This window comes from Pithys albifrons, chromosome 2 (genome assembly GCF_047495875.1).
Source record: "Pithys albifrons albifrons isolate INPA30051 chromosome 2, PitAlb_v1, whole genome shotgun sequence".
In the NCBI taxonomy this organism is placed as follows: Eukaryota; Metazoa; Chordata; class Aves; order Passeriformes; family Thamnophilidae; genus Pithys; species Pithys albifrons.
Genome location: NC_092459.1, coordinates 27,456,271 through 27,472,689, shown reverse-complemented (window position 1 = coordinate 27,472,689; position 16,419 = coordinate 27,456,271). Strand labels below are relative to the sequence as shown.

General features: G+C 36.1%; 1 protein-coding gene across 8 annotated transcripts in view; it reads right to left on the bottom strand.

Moving 5' to 3' along the window:
- The window catches only part of ADGRB3 (adhesion G protein-coupled receptor B3), a 478,263-nt gene that overhangs the window by 95,874 nt on the left and 365,970 nt on the right, over nt 1-16,419 (bottom strand). For all 8 annotated transcript variants that reach the window (XM_071548514.1, XM_071548520.1, XM_071548521.1 and 5 more), the window contains 3 exons: nt 8,566-8,692; nt 6,827-6,930; nt 3,483-3,585 (listed from right to left, as the gene is read on the bottom strand). In XM_071548514.1, the coding sequence (XP_071404615.1) occupies nt 3,483-3,585; nt 6,827-6,930; nt 8,566-8,692 (334 nt within the window). The remainder of the gene's footprint in view (nt 1-3,482; nt 3,586-6,826; nt 6,931-8,565; nt 8,693-16,419) is intronic.

The window sequence follows — 16,419 nt, the reverse complement described above, 5'->3', positions numbered from 1 at the left end:
CTCAAATTTAAAAATGATTATGTGGCTAACATTTAACACTGGAAAGAAAAAAAAAGAAATACTAAAAATAAATTAATATGCTTCTCATGCACTGTATAACACTGTCTATATTTAACAAGATACATAATTAATTTCATAACATTTTTGTAAATTCACCCTTCAGTGACCCGTATTTCAAAACAAGACCTGACAAAACAGAAGTGTCTTACACAGTCTGAAGCATTAAGAAAGCTTTGAATAAAGTTCTGTGTTTTAAAAGGTTTGGGGAAACATAATGAAAAAATCAGAACATTTCTCAGCTGTGTCCTTCAATAAAATGCGCAACATGTTTGGCTAATAAGGAATAAAGGAGAAAAGCTTTTTGGTTGACAAAAGGCTTTTTTGCTATCCCAATCCAAATCTTCCAAGGGTAATTCTACTTCCCTCCATGACTCCCATCATGACCTACTCTAAAACAAGCTGAAAAAGCCTCATGACCTAGACATCTGGTCTACTGTTGGTATCCTCAAGTTACTGAAACTGGAGAAAAACCAATAACTTTTTAAAAAGCCAATCCTAGAAATGGAAAAACTATGTTAGTTTAAAAGAATGCAAATTCCTTATACACATCCTTGGTAAATACTTTGTCCATTTCTGTCCAGGGGAGGTGAACTTTTTACTGAAAAAAACCAGAACTTATTTGTACCAAAGAGAATGCCATATTCAAACTCACTTAGCCTTCACTAAAAGAAGCTTCTGGTAAAATATGGAGGATATACTGAGCTTTCAATATAAAATAAAAGTAGCTGGTGAAGTATTTAATACAAACAAAGAAAACCACAAACTGCAAAGAGACCAAAAATATGCTGTTTGTTATAAATACATCTTTGGTATTCTCAAAGGGAATATAGGCAAATAGAGAGCTAGGGGTAATTTAAACTCAGCGCCAAACTAAAGCACAGGAAAAAGGGATATGCTTCAGTAGTGTGAATATTTACAGTACTGTATGGAAATTAACCAGGTGCCCCAATAATCTGAGAATAGTATGAACATAAGAGTGAGAATGGAACAGAGTAAACAAACTCAAACTTGGCATACCATATTTCTCAAATGTTCTCCAATACATTAAAAAAGAAGAGCACATTTTCTTGCCATAAAACATTATTTCAGCCTTTATTCAGCAAAAAATTTTTGCTGACTTGAACATTACATTTTCTTAATAAAATATTCCCCAAATTTCTTCCAAAATTTTCAAACAAACACTAAAAACCCACAGCATTTGACTTCTAATAAATAATAAAGTCTCAGAAACAAATCTAAATCTTTTTAATCCTAAACCACAGGTCAGGACCTGATTTTGTTTCTAAAGTTTCCATCTATGGACTTAATTTTCCAGTTCAGCAAAATTAAAACATAGCTTTCCTTACAGATGTAAGTAATGTAATCTGGAACTACAGACTAAGACTCAAACACTGGTTTCTTCAGGTCATATATTATCTTGAAAATAAAAAATTCAGAACTTGAATTCAAACACATCTGATGCCTAAACATATCCCTACTTACAAACACAATGAAGTCATAGCCGGATCTGATTGCTTTGAGTAAGTTCTCACTAAACAGTGGCTTTAGCTGGCTGTTTTGTTGATGGTGAATTCAAAGGCCAGCATTTTAGAGCTCCAATATATTCCCCTAACAATGGACATTGGGAAAAAAATATTTTTTGTCTGTAACAAGGAATGTCTTCCTTGATATGAAAAATGTATGCTGACTTTGATCCATTAGAGTTGCTCCCTGGCTAGAAGGCCCTGGGTGGTAGATGTATCAAAAGCAAGATGTGGACTCAAAAAGAAGACAAGTGTAGCAAAAAGTGGTATTTTACAGTAATTTTTCAGGCTATATATTAAAATCTAAACTTTATGATGTGTTGGGTTTTTTCTGGCAATTATTTCCTTTTAACATCTGCATTTTTATGTTCTGCTGGAGTCAAAAACATGCCAATGAAATATCTCTGCTTTCAGGAGTTCAGGAAGCAGAAGTGAGAGAGCTCAAAGAGATTAAGATTAATAGGAAAGAACTGGACTAGGAGTGTGTTATAGTTCAGAGTTCCCTGAGTCAAGCATGAAAGAAAGGCTGCCAGCATATCTAGGGAGTGCATTATCCAACACAGTTGTTCTGATTCCCTCAAACTCTCATTCTACAGCAGCAATGTACACAGGAATTTTTAGCTACTGAACCATATCTTTTCTTGAAATACATAATAAAATAGTATATATGACTATGTGTGTTAGTGCTGAAATTCAGGGAGGATTAATCTTCTGCCCTCTGGTACTCTGAATCTGCTAGCACATTTCTGACTTTTTTTCCCCCTGAATAAAATCTGTGGGTTTCTTCTGCAAATCCATATTTTGTTCATTTGTACCTCTACTTACTTTCAAAAGTGTACTAATATCTTAATTTCAATAATTTTGTTAAATTTTGTATAAGAAATGACTATGTTTGGTTTGGGTATGTTTTACAAAGTACAGCTATGTAACTTGCATTGAATTTATGAGACTTCTGGCAGCTACACTTCTAAGCACTTATTTGAAAAGAATAAATGATTAATTACAGGTGTGTTGGAGAAACACCATACATCCTAGAGCAGATGATGAATGTGTTTCACTCAACATGGGAACAATTACAATGAGCAGGGCATTAAGTAGTTTAACATTTTAGGAAAAAGAACGACTTTACAAATACTCGCTGACTCCAAAACTTAACAGCATTCTATCACATATTGCCCAATGAAGCAATTACATACTATTTTCTATTCCGAACAATCCTGTAGTTATAGATACTTTTAAGCAACCACCTATTGTTATTTCTGAAATTTGCCTACCGTCCCTAGGCATTGGGTGATTCCTCAAAACACTGGCAGGCCTGCTCTACAGCAGAGGCACAAATGAATACTACGTTCAGAGAACAGATTAGCAATAAATCATCAATATATCACTAAGTAAGGTTTGCATGGTTATTACTTTCTTATAGCTACATCAGTCAAAGATCTAACAGTTCCGTGGCTTGTTACGATGTCTGTTTCTGCACATTTTCAAGAATCATGCTCTAACTTCTAAGCAATTTCTACTTGCCTTTTGAGTATGATTGTGTTAATAAAAAGACAAAAACACTGTAGCACAATCCTATTACAACTATTATAATGAACCAGAATTTGTGCTTTTGATGTTGAGTCTTTGAACTTTTTTGCTTTGAAATTTAGTTATAAAACACAAGACTACCACAGAGAACACAGCTTATCCAGAGGGAACAATACCAAAAGGGATTTGTGGAAGTCAAAAAAAGACTATGAAATACAGTAAATATTTTCCCTTGTCTGCTAATATTTTACCCAAAACACCAAGTCCTATGAGTATGGGACTAAATGTATGCAATTATTTTAAGCTGAACACAAACAAAACAAAAATATCAATCTTTAGGTGCAAATTTAATACAATCCATCATCATACCTTGTTATGTGTCTGAGTTTGTCCAACCAGGATAAGGATGTTTGATGAGATAATAGACAGGCAGAAATTGATTAGAATTATTGATCTCTCAGATCTGATGTACCTGTTTAAATAAACAAAGAGAAGATACAACTTTTCTAAAAGGAAAACAACTAGTAAGTTATACAAAGCTTTGATGCAGTTCTTGCATTAAATATTGGAGATATTCTGAGAGATGTTCTTTCAAGTGCTCAAAAAGGCTATTTGAGAGCTATCACATCACAGCCATCAGAACTATGATATTTTGATAGGTAATCTGCAATTTGCTCTTAGTATCTTGGTATTTTTTAAAAATTATCTATCAATAATTCTTTTAAAAATTGCTGGTAACATTGTCCTAACACCATTCTGATAGCAATGGGCTTGCACGCATTCATGTCAGGAATGTTTTATTCTCTCTGCTCATCCCTGGGAAAATCCACAGCTGGTGCAGACCACTCATAATTACCAACTTCAGCAAAAATATGGTAATTTACATAAACAGAAGATTTGGTCCATGCTGCATAAATAAGGTGCAGGTTGGTTGATGACACTATAGCAGTGCATTTTGAAAAATGTTATAAGGATAACATTATTCCTGATGTTTCATGAGATTTATGAAATAATTTTATGAAGAAACAGTAGTACTGTAATATCTTCACAAGACCTGATGCCAAAAATTAGCTGATTTTGTACAGAAATAATAAATTATAGCATTGATCATCACAGTTGCTCTTGCAAACTTACCGTATTCATTTTACTTGTATCTTTAGTATGAAAAAGTCAAATACTCTTATCACATATTTCCTACAAGATGCAAATATTCTCATTTTTTTGTGTACAGTCTTTTATATGTTACAGAACAGGAAGAGAATGATTGTGGTTTCAGGTGAAGCATCTTTCTGACCTGATCTTCAGAGATGCTAATAGTAAAAGTTGACTACTAAAATAAATGAAAGTTCAGTGGCCTCAGTTCCTTTGCAGACTATGACATATCTTTATATTTTCTATGACCTATACCATATATTTCTCACTGGAGTTCAGTTAATATTTCACTCTCCTCCTGAGCTGTACACCCACATTTGACACTCTGAGGAAGTCATAGAAAAGACTGTTGAACCCAAAAGAAATGCTGAGTTTTGCACATGAACTTAATTGTAGTCCTTTTGCTCAGATATCAAGTGATTCAAGTGATTACATTTTTTTAAAGACAGAACAACCCTGATACCGCGATTCACATCTTTCCTTAAAATATAGCAACATTCTTAAGGCTAGTTCTATGTGTTTGCAAACAAATAAAGAAAGTGTAGTTCTTTTGCTCACAGAGACAGCATGGTGCTACTTTCTAAATCGGTAACTATCGATTCACCTGAGCTAGTTCCCAACACTGAGTATCCATGGACTACAAAGGATCTTAGTAGTTGAGTAAATGCAGTGCAAGCAAGACCTTAAAGCACTGATGTAAGCTAGGAAGGTTTTAGTTTTTCTGCCAGGCCACTGCTACGGAGGGGAAGGGAAGACAAGGCAAGGCAAGGGAAGGGTGAATATAGGATTGATACTGAATTTATTTTTCAGTTTGAATTTTCAGTTGGGGCCGTCAAATCAATGAACATAAAAGAATGCTCCCACAAGCCTTTTATGGACCAGAATACATCTAATTCATATCACTTTAAAGGGAAGGTGGGTATTCTAAACTATAAATACAGACATAGGGTCAAAACATCAGATTTCTCCCTACCCCTATATTTATAAAAACAAGCATATACACATACAAGTTTCAGTGTCTATCTTCTTCCTATGGTTGTTTCTTATGTGCTCTCAAGAAGCATGATAAAGATGAATTTTAATGTTTCAAATGACATGCCACTCAGTTGTCATAATACGTTAAAAATATCTTACTGATAGAACACTGAGATCTATATGAGTTATCCCATCTTAAGTTGGATGCAGATCCCACACTAAATCCGTAGCACATAATGTTTTATCTCTGCTTAGAAGTTAACAGATTCATAGAATGGCTTGAGTTTGGAAGGGAACTTAAAATCATCTAGTTACAGCCCCTTGCCATGGGCATTCCATTAGACCAGGTTGCACAAAGCCCTGTCCAACCTGGTCTTGAAGAACTTCCAGGAATGGAGCATCCACAACTTCTCTGGGCAACTTGTTTCAGTGCCTTACTACCCTCACACTAAAAAATGTCTTCCTTATGTCTGATTTAAATAATGGAGAAGACCAGTTCCACTGAGCATGACAGAACTTCTATCCAAGACCTAAATATATCATGGAGGGCAAAAATAACGCTATAGTTCTTCAGAGGGGAATTGTATCCTGAAATACTCTCATTCTTAGTTTTGACAGACAAGAGCTGATAATTTTTATACTCCCATCATAACTTATGTAACTAGATATTCTTATTTATTATATATATTTCTAATCCTGTGAGCCTCTGTGGTACATAAGAGAGTGAAAGGGAAAAAGGTGCAAAATTATCAAGCTGCTTCTAAAGGCAGAACTTTATTGGTTGATTTTATATTACTCTAAAATTATTACTTTATCCCTGTGTTTCTCATCACTTGCAAAAAAACTTATTTTTCTTTTATTACTAAAAAAAGGTAAAGGAGAATCCATGTTCACTTTTTAAAAACATATATTACTTTGCATGACTTTTCACGTTAATTTTGTGTTTCTTCTGCACTAAGACATCATGATATTACTCATGACTTTTCTAATTAATTTACTCCATAAATATTTATTGTATTTTTAAATAAATAGAATATTTCAATATTGTAAACTTAGGATGGAAAGAAAGTCTGTGACTGGAATGTACCACCACAGTATTTAATTTTGTGGTCTTCATTCAAACTTAAAACTGATGCGAATAAACTCAAAACTAGTTGACTAAACCTCTACAAATCTTCAATATGTGATGTGACACTTAGATATGTTTATTTTGTCACAACTAAGTTTGGCTTAAAAATGTAAATGGAGAAAAAGTAGTTAAAGGTATAGGCCATAAGCCTCATATGAAATATATCACATATAAGAATCCTGTTTTTATTTAGCAGTATGAATACCCCACCAAAACAGCAATACCATTCACACTGAAGGGGGAAGGAGAAGAGTGGGGTATACAACACCAATAGGCCAAGACAGTAAAACTGATCAATCACATCAACAAATTTAGGCATCAAAACATGCACTAAATTTTGCTTTTATTTATTTTAATTTTCCAGACAATAAATGTTGCATTTAATGCTCTCTTTAAATTGCAATTCAACTAAATATAACTAGGTATTTACATTTAGCTCTCTCAATCCATTACATACCTCCATAACGCTGCATAGACAACTGCTAGGGTGATCAAAGCCAAGCATGAAAGACCACTGCCTACTATTAAGGTCACTGAGGGTGTACCAGATGATTCCATGATCTGTAGGTTACAACAGACAACCATGAAGAAAGAACATCCTCCAGCAATTAAAACAACAAGTCAAAAGAAAAAAGCAACAAAAGCAAAATTATAAAAGCAGCCCACTGTTACAGTTTCAGTAATGTTACTTATGAAGCAGGAATCAACTTAATTCCAAAACTGATCCATACATAACTCTGAGATCTGCTTAATATATTTCTCAGAGGCCTTTGAGCTTTAAAACACCCTGTAACACCTGCATGATACTTTAAAAAAATAAAGTAGTATTATTACAATATAACAGGCATTAGCACAAGTTTAAATGACTCCCCAGTTAGCATTAATTAAAAGATATATTTCTCTTGAGAAGCAGCAATATTTAGGATTGTGCATTAAACCAACAGCTTGGTTTCACTACAATATATTAAAGATCCTCCAGTAATTTGTCCCAGAATTTGATTCATGCTTGTTGCAGAATTACCAAACTTTCTGACTTTTAATAACTTTGACTTCAATCCACTATTCTCACACGCTTAATTTCCTTGGGCCTCTAATTGCATAGAAGGAATGGCAGGATATCTATGGCAACAGTATCATAAGTCTTGCATTTAAAAAGTCTCAAAATCAAAATTATTTCATTTGTACTTAGTGTATTAATAAGAAATTAAAAAAAAAGAGGAAAAAAGAAAAGAATGACCTTGAAAATAAACTAGCTTTCTCTGCTGTAAAAGCAACTATTATCCCAAGATATCAGGTCAGGTTTTTCCTCTGTATGTATATGTACTCACATGCTTAAATAGGCATGGGGTTTGCTAATACATATGGAAAAAAATTAGATCTAAAAGTTTGAAAAGATATAGTGCTTGATTTAACAAAATGTTTTTTAAAGCCTCAGGGATGTTTTGTAAATTAAATTTATCAGGGTATCTTTTGCCACCCAAACAGGAGATAAGACAGATGTACTTTTAGGCCACATCTCAGTCAGAAAAGTAGTATTTTATTTCAACCACTTTGTTCCAAACTGATTTACTTTGTTATTAAAAAGAGTCTGATCATACGCTTCCAAAACCAGGAAAGAGAAATTATGCTTAGGCAGGATAACTTCACAAATATTTGCTTTTTAGCTATTTTTACATTTAATAATCCTGGGAATGTCTGCTTATACACTTAATGTTGCCTCATTCTCATGAAAACTTGATCATTTTTCTTACATCATATCAAGAGACTACATAGAAAATCTGTGCTGAAAATGTCCAATGCAGATCTGCAATCTGTTTAACTACAGTATCTAGGGTTTTCGTACCAAGAGCAATAATAAAGCCCTGTACATTCCCTTAATTGTTCAATACAAAAGTTTTCTACACATTTGCACCACAATTTGAAGGCTTTCTCTGAAAAATTTATGGAGTTCGAGAGCATGCAAATTTCACGAGGATTTAGTTATATCACAGAATCTTGAATTCATTTATCTGAGGCAGTGTAGACACCAGGAGACTAACATTTGCCTACCTGCAATATTAAACAATTCCTCAATGCAACGTCTGCAATATACCTGAGAGGAAAGAAGGACGAGCTGCCCCCTCCCCCCGCAACTCCCCCACCCCGCATTGCCTTTTGCATTAAAACTGGATTTTTTTCCCCTCCTTTGTTACTTACTATTTCTCTAGGTTGCTGAGCCAAAATGGCGAAGGTAGAGAGACGATCACATAAGCATTTCGTATGGGATGCATCGGTAAGCACAGTTTTACATCCCTGGGTGGACCAGGTTCCCAAAGAGTCGTTCCTGCAAAGGAGAGAAGAGGAGGGGGTGGGGGGAAATGGGGGTAATTACGCCTGACGGCCGATTCCGTGCGGAGACAATGCAGTTTAAGCGCGGGGAGCGTGCGGCGGAGTTCCGGACAGCGGCACGGTACTTGTTGTGGGGCAGCGGCGGGCCGGGCGGGGCGCGGGCGCGGAGCTGTCCGGCGCCGCGGTGCTGAGCGTCCGGCGCGCTGCGCTGCGCGGAGCCCCGCCAGCCGCGGCAGCAGCCGCCCCCTGCGCTGCCAGCCACCTCCGAGCCTCACCAGAGCACTGCGAAAAACTCATCGGGGGAAGAGGGGGAGGCTTTTCCTCTCTCTCTCTCTCTCTTTTTTTTCTTTTTCTACCCGCTCTGTTTCTGGCCCTTTTGTAAGAAATGTGATGTTCGGTAGTTGCAGTGTCTTTTTGGTCCCTTCCCCCCCACAGTGTGTGTGGCTAGGTTAAAAGCATGTGGTTCTCAAACGTCTGTCTGGGTTATGCCAGTTGGACCGCGAGATGCCGGATCCTCTGTTCTGACTGCTATTTTTTGCTGAGGATTTTTTTTTTGGTTGTTGTTTTTAGCGATCAGCCTTAGAAATTTCACCCTGGAAACGGCAGCATCAGATGCCTCCAACTCTTGCCTTAGCTCCAGCAGAGGGGTGGATTTCAGTACAGCAGCACACATCACCAAAGAGACACACGAGTTCGCCCTCCAGACATCACTCAGTCAACTCGCCTTTCCCTGGCTCCCTCCCCCTTCTCGATTCTTTTTCTTGGGGTGGCAGCACCACGCTAACCCCAAGCCAAAGCAATCATTTGCTGGCACCTTTCACCAATCACCCCTAAACAAAACAAGATGATTAACACAGCCCCCGAATTCAATTAGACATTCAATATGCTAATACGAGGTCTGAAAACCACCCCAGCAGAACAATAAAAATGGTATCAACCCACGTTTTCTTTGTGCAAGCAAGGAGAAGGAGAGGGAGAGACAAGAAATCATCTCTCCTTTTCCCTGAACTGCAGTGTGGGGGGAATAATTTCTACAGGAAAAAGGGGTCGGTTTCAACTAAAGCAAACATATTATCTTTACATATGTTACGCTTAGAAACAACTGGGTTTCTTTCTTCTTTTTCCTCCTCCTTCCATGTCCAAGGAGCAACTGCAGGGACTCTGCTGCCAGCAGCAGCGTGCCTGCTGTCAGTTCCTATCCATTTCACCTCAGGTCACTAAAAGGCTTGAAAAAAAGGAAGAATGAAGGTGGAAGAAAGAAAGTGGGGGAATAGTAATTTCCAGTCCCTGTGACCACCCTTGTTTCACCTCTTCTGCCTTGACAACACACCTCTGTAAGTGATTCTATATGCCAGGGCCCTCATGCAAAGGCAATTTGTTATCCCAATCCTGCTCTCAGTGTGCAGTTCACTCCAGGCCACCTCAGCATTTTATGCCACTAGTTTTTGAACATACCAGATGTAACCCCTACACACTATTGTTTTCAAACAAGAATCCTGTAATAAACAAAACAAACTGCAACCGAGGGAAACAATTGAGAGAAAATCACCAATTCTTCAAGTCACTAAAGCTGTTTATTAGCTTCCCTTCACAAATTGTATCTTTCAGAGAGCCACAGGCTAAATCAACATCCACTTTGAAAAATATAGTTACATATTCTAAATTCAGAAGTATTATCTTCTGAATAACTTAAACAATTTTGTTTATTAGCTTTCCTGCATCATCTCTTATTGTGACACATGGTTAAGGCCAAATAAAATGCATTTATCTCTGCTGATTGAATATTAAGGATTGATAGCTTAAGAGAAATTGACATATTATAAAAGAAAAGGATGGTATTAGTCATCCTGAGAATAAGATTTAATAAATTGAATTCCCACCATGCTGAAAAGCACTGGATGCAGAATACATCCAGTCAGCACTAAATCTTTCCAGATGGTGTCCAATGGACAAGAATTAGAGAAGTTCTAATTATAAAATGTAGACAATTACAGATACCAGTTTAGTTTAAAACAAAACATCTAATTATAACTGTATTTAAATTAGTATAAATCATAGGCAGTCCAGCAGGTTTAGAAGGGCTCACTCTGCTCTTCAAGACACGTGCACAAATACAAAATTCCAGTCATACAGTAGGTGAACCACAAATACACTATATATTTTGCAAAACTTTTCCAATATTACTGAAAATTTCAGTATAATTTCCAAAAGGAGTCTGAAATTAAGAAACTATTTTAATTGGGCTCAACAATAAGACCACTGACATGGCAGGAACAGAATCAGTCTCATATGGACACTTTTTACACTTTATTGTTCATTTTTTTTCAGTAATACATTTCAATTTCTTGCTAAATTAGCATTATGTTTGAACATGTAGCAGATGAAAATTCACTGATTAAATATGTTCCTTCTTTTTTTCCTAACTAATGCAGCTAAAAAATACCTAACTTCGTTAATAAATATATTTGTAGCCTGTTGAAATCATGGTTGAGAGAAGCTGCACAGAATGTTATACTAAGTCCATGAAGGGAATGGAGTAATGAGCAGAACCAAATGAAAAGGGTAACTGCAATTTGTTGCATGATGCTTTTGCCAGCAGAACAGTAAATACATGATTATTAATTCACTCAGACATGCTGCTAATTTTGACTTGTTGACATAAAGTAGGTATTTGGTTTTAGGTACAAACTAAATAAGTAATAGAAAGATAGAGTTGAAACTATTTTATTTAGAACATGTCAATGCTACATTTTGTTAAGTCCTCCATTTATGACCGGTCCCTCTTGTAATGCAACTCTTCTGGGCCAATCAGAATCTATCTCATATTTGAAGCTTCATTTCTTTTTGGTGTGATTTCCTCTGACTATGTGTCTAACACTCAGGGTTATCATATGAATATGTAAAAGGGCACCTATTATTCCTGTGGATCTTTCTTATTATGAAGAAAGCTATAAAGGAGTGACAGGTACTATTAACACATGTTCTATTTATATCAAAGGGAATTATTGAATTGAAAATATGTATCAAATATAGATGTAGGTTCATGCCCATTATTGGCAATTTTTGTACTTTTCTACTGAGCTATGGATGATTTAATCAACCTGGCAGAAGTCCCATGATAGAAGCAAAGGAATTCCCAAGAAGCATAGATTTACCATTGCAGATCTTCTGTCATCCTGCAGCTGAGGGGGAAAACCAGGAGAATTGGGAAAGTAAAGCAAAAATTATAAGTAGGATGCAATTTGGGCCCATGGTTCTATGGCTAATACAGTATATGCACCAAGAACCCCTCAGCTCCAGTATTTACCTGTAGGTGTGTACTTCTCAGAGTAGCTTTACAGGTAGAGGAATGTTGCAGAGGAGTGTTTCAATACCCTTTCAGAGTTTAATGGAAACTTCTTAGTTCTAATAAAGAATTGGGAATATGCTACATAACAAAAATAATAACCAAATGATATACGGAAAATTAGTTTAATCATGTATGATATCGCAGAAGAAAGTGTGGGTTTTACTCTTCGATAATGTTATATGCCATATTGCATTATATAAAAATTATGCTCACTACTGAAAACAATAATATGACTATCTCATATATGGAAAAGGAAATGTAGTTTCCTAGGACAGGAGCATTTTTGTAGAATAAAAAATTCATTCACAGACAATTGCCAATCTGACAAAGACTGATGATCAGGCCACATTTGATGTTCTAACAACTATATTTCCCTTATTTTGCAGTATATCTCTTGGTCTCATGACATGGTTGACCACTTACTATTTTTTTAATTAATAAAATACATATCTTACTAATTGCATTGTTTTGTTTACATTAACATTTTGATAAATGAAAATCACTTGTGACTCCACTTAATAAAGGTCTTGATTTCATATTGCACACTGTCTACCTTATTTGTTCATTTTGAAGAAATGTCTTTCAAATTAAAGATTTTATTTTTAGGGAGATTTTTTTTAGAGAAAAAAATAAAGCTAGCAACTCTATTTTTCCCATATTGGCAACTTGTGATCCAAGTAATTGGCTGGGTTGTGATCATCAGTAGCAAAGAGTTATCATCCTGCTATACATGTATGATGGTAGCTCACTTGAGTAATTTCTTTGATGATTGCAATCTATGGTTAAAGTAGGATAAGACAGCTTTTTGACCATTACACTACAATACTTAAATAACAGCAAGAAGCTGTTATTTAAGTGTTTAATTACAGCTTTGAAGAAAGTAAATTACACAGAATTTAAGAAATTATAATATTTTTCTGCTGGGATGATTTAAATTCTGATTAATTCTTGAGTATGTATAATTTTGTACAATTTTTTTTTTCTGTTCAAATAGGTGGCATTTTTCCTTTAGGACAAACTTTGGTATTCAAACTCTATTCTTAGTAAAGATTGACATAAAATAATGAGAAGCACATGGAAAATTCAGATATCAGAATTTTTTAGCCTAGCAAAAGGTAATAAAGAAGCTCATGGCCCTTATGAGTAGCAGAGTATGTACACCACTGTGCCTGTTTGGATGTGCTAGCTGGCACATTAGTGAAGATAAAGTCCTTCCAACACCTGCTTACTTCTTTACACCTGGACCTAAAATCCCAGGGAAGGCTCAACTGCAGTAGTCTTCTTTCAATTGTGCATGTCCATATATCTGAGACTTGACCTCTAAGCATGCATAATTTCTTCAGTGATCAGTCTTATTCCTATCAGCAGTACAAGGCAACATCTGGTTTATCTGCAGTTTTTCCAAAAGTTAAAAAAACCAACAAACTAAAAAAAGCAGAAAGAACAGGTGGAGGCAAACACACTTTCCTTAATAATGTCACATATAAAAATGCATTTTAAAAAAAAAGTATTGTTCAGTATGAAATTGTTAATATGATTAACATTAGGCCATTATGGCCCAGGGCTTCCTTTCCCCTCATTGTCAGAAAATCCAATGTATGAAATAATGGAAACAAAAATAAATAAAATAGAAAAAACCCTGCCTTAAGACTACATGTCTAAAATACTGCAAATGTCCCAAAAAGGATGTCTGATTTTGTGTGGTATCACAAGTGTCTTGGTTTGAGATAAGCAACTGCCAACCCCCCCAAGCACAGAGAGAAAAGCCTCCCTCCTAACACCAGGGAAAGGGAGGAAAAGAGAGGGGAAAGAAAAAAAAACACTTCAAACTGCATTTATACTAAATCTACATATATTTTTCACAGAAAGAAAGAGACAATTAGAAGAGAGTACAAATACACACTCACACAAATCTGCAACAACAAGTTCCCCACCTCAACTTCTTAACGAACACACAAATTCTACTGTCCTAACTACACGTTACTTAAGAAGAAGCTTATTACCCAGGGAGACAAACCCAAGCAGAAAGGAGAGACCCAGAACAACACATTTTACTTTCCTGAGGTACCCCGTGAGCCAGTGGTGGGCCTGGTCCTCTCCATCCCCCCTGGGACAGCATCGTGCGTCCTCCCAAGAGGAGGGCTGAGAAGCGACTGACTTAACCACTCCCACACTGGTTCCTACTTCCCTGGAGATGATGTCATAATGTGGTATGGAATACAAAATTACTGGCTAGAAGAGGTCAGCTGTTAGCTCAGCCCAGCTCAAGTCAGCTGACAGCTTCGGCCTAGTCCACACTTCAGGGCCCAAATCTAGGCCCACCTAGGTGAACCCATAACAACAAGAAAAAGCTGGGTGATGAATATCTTGCTATTGGATCTCCAACCAGAACACTTCATTTTCCTAAAGACTGAGGCCAGTTTTCCAGTTCAGGCATTGAATTGTTTATTTGTCCTCAATGACATACCTGTGAATTTCTTTTTGTTTTCCTACAGAAAGTAGAAACCTTTGAAAATTCAATTTTCTCACTGATCTTTATATAAAAAATAAATCCTATATGAACAATTCTTTTGTAAAACAAATGTACATCTGGGCTGGAAACCAAGTTTTATTTTAATATGATTTAAATCATATGAGATATTAAACCCTAAAAAGTAGGATTTTTAACAGAGGCATTATAGTTATAAGCATACATTGTTAGATTAACTTTCTAATAATGTATAACTCATAGTGAGGTCCATCGGAACAATCAAAAATTGCTTTGGTTATCTGTTTGGCTATTATATATAAAACATCCATGAAAAGGGGAGATGTATGGAAGTGAGTATTAATGCTTGTGGTAACATTTTATGTCTTTATACTTACTTTCCTGTCCATACAGTTTAGGACACGATCTAGCACACAGTGTGTATGAACTGTGCTGTAATCAATAGTTGCCCTGCTAATAGCATACTGCAAGTGTATCAATGTGTAAAATGAAAGAAAATTCCAAAATTATAAGACAAAACCAGGATGAAACAAATACTAGAAGTTTCCTGCCTCCTACTGCATAGTTCCTGATTACTGGTCCTCTGTAATACTGCTATTATATGGACTTATCAGTATTACAGGTATGGGATTCATTCATGTTTTTGAACAGCATCAGACAAATGACATTCATTCAGCTCTGTTTCTGTACCTTTCACAAGCCCAATGTTTGGACATTTGAACAAGTGCATTCTCCCTACTTTCTCAAAATTATGGAGAAAAATCTCCTAAGAAGATGAGTATTGCTACACTAAAAATTGGAGGGAAACCAATCACTTTCCATAGCTTTGTCTTTGTCTGACCATGTAGACACTTTCAGAGAATCAGCGTAGAACTACTGGGCATTCCTCCTCTGTACGCACTGACAAAGGATGTTGGTGTCTGTTGAGAATTTGTAAGAACTTTGTCTTTTTTCCTCATGGACCTCCAGAATGAATGGAGCAGACAAGGGGCCACACTTCCATTCCAGGATATCTTGTCTCAAGATGATTTCTTAGAAACTACAGGAAGCAAAGTTCTTATTGAACTCAACCAGACTTATTGTGTCAAATTGGTAAACCACATTATTTGTGAATCTGTATTCATGAAAGTTCCTACTGAACTTGATCAGACTTCTACTGTTTAAGCAGTAAACCATATTATTTGTGAATCTGTTTGTGAAAGTTCTTATTGACCTTGACCAGATTTCTAGTGTTGAACTGGTAAACCACACAATTTTATTGAATGGAACTGGACTTACAACGCTGAATTGGTTATAATCAGAAATTAAGACTAACTGCACCCAACCCCTTTGATCTCTGAGGACTAGCTGGAAAGCAAAAGTTTTTTTCTTTTCTAGCAAATTTCTGTGCTCTTAATGCAACACACGCCTCACAAAATCAGTAAAATCTTTCATGTTATTTTGTTTAGACTATAAATACATATGGAGATTTATGATGAACTAAGGAAAAATTGTCATGTAGTGTTTTCCAATTGATCAACCTACAAAATCTTTTACACTGCACTATTATTCACAGGGCCTCTTAGCAAAAAAGGAATCTTGTACATTGTATATTGCCAGGGGCTGGGAAAGATTAGAGGCTCAGAAGTTTATCCTGGAAATTAACAATGTCAAAACCTGGATGATGGTTGTAGCTACTGCTAATGTTTCTTCCAAATGACAAGCAATGAAGCTTGGTATTGTTAGTTCAAGTTTCAAGGCCAGCTATGATCAGCAGGGAGAGGAGTTAAGTGTGAAACAAAACCGAAGGGAAGAAAAGAGGCCAGGCTTCCATGAGTGTTACTGTTACAACATCCTATTCTATTGTAGATTGAAAGGACAGATTAAAATTAAACCAGCACATGTC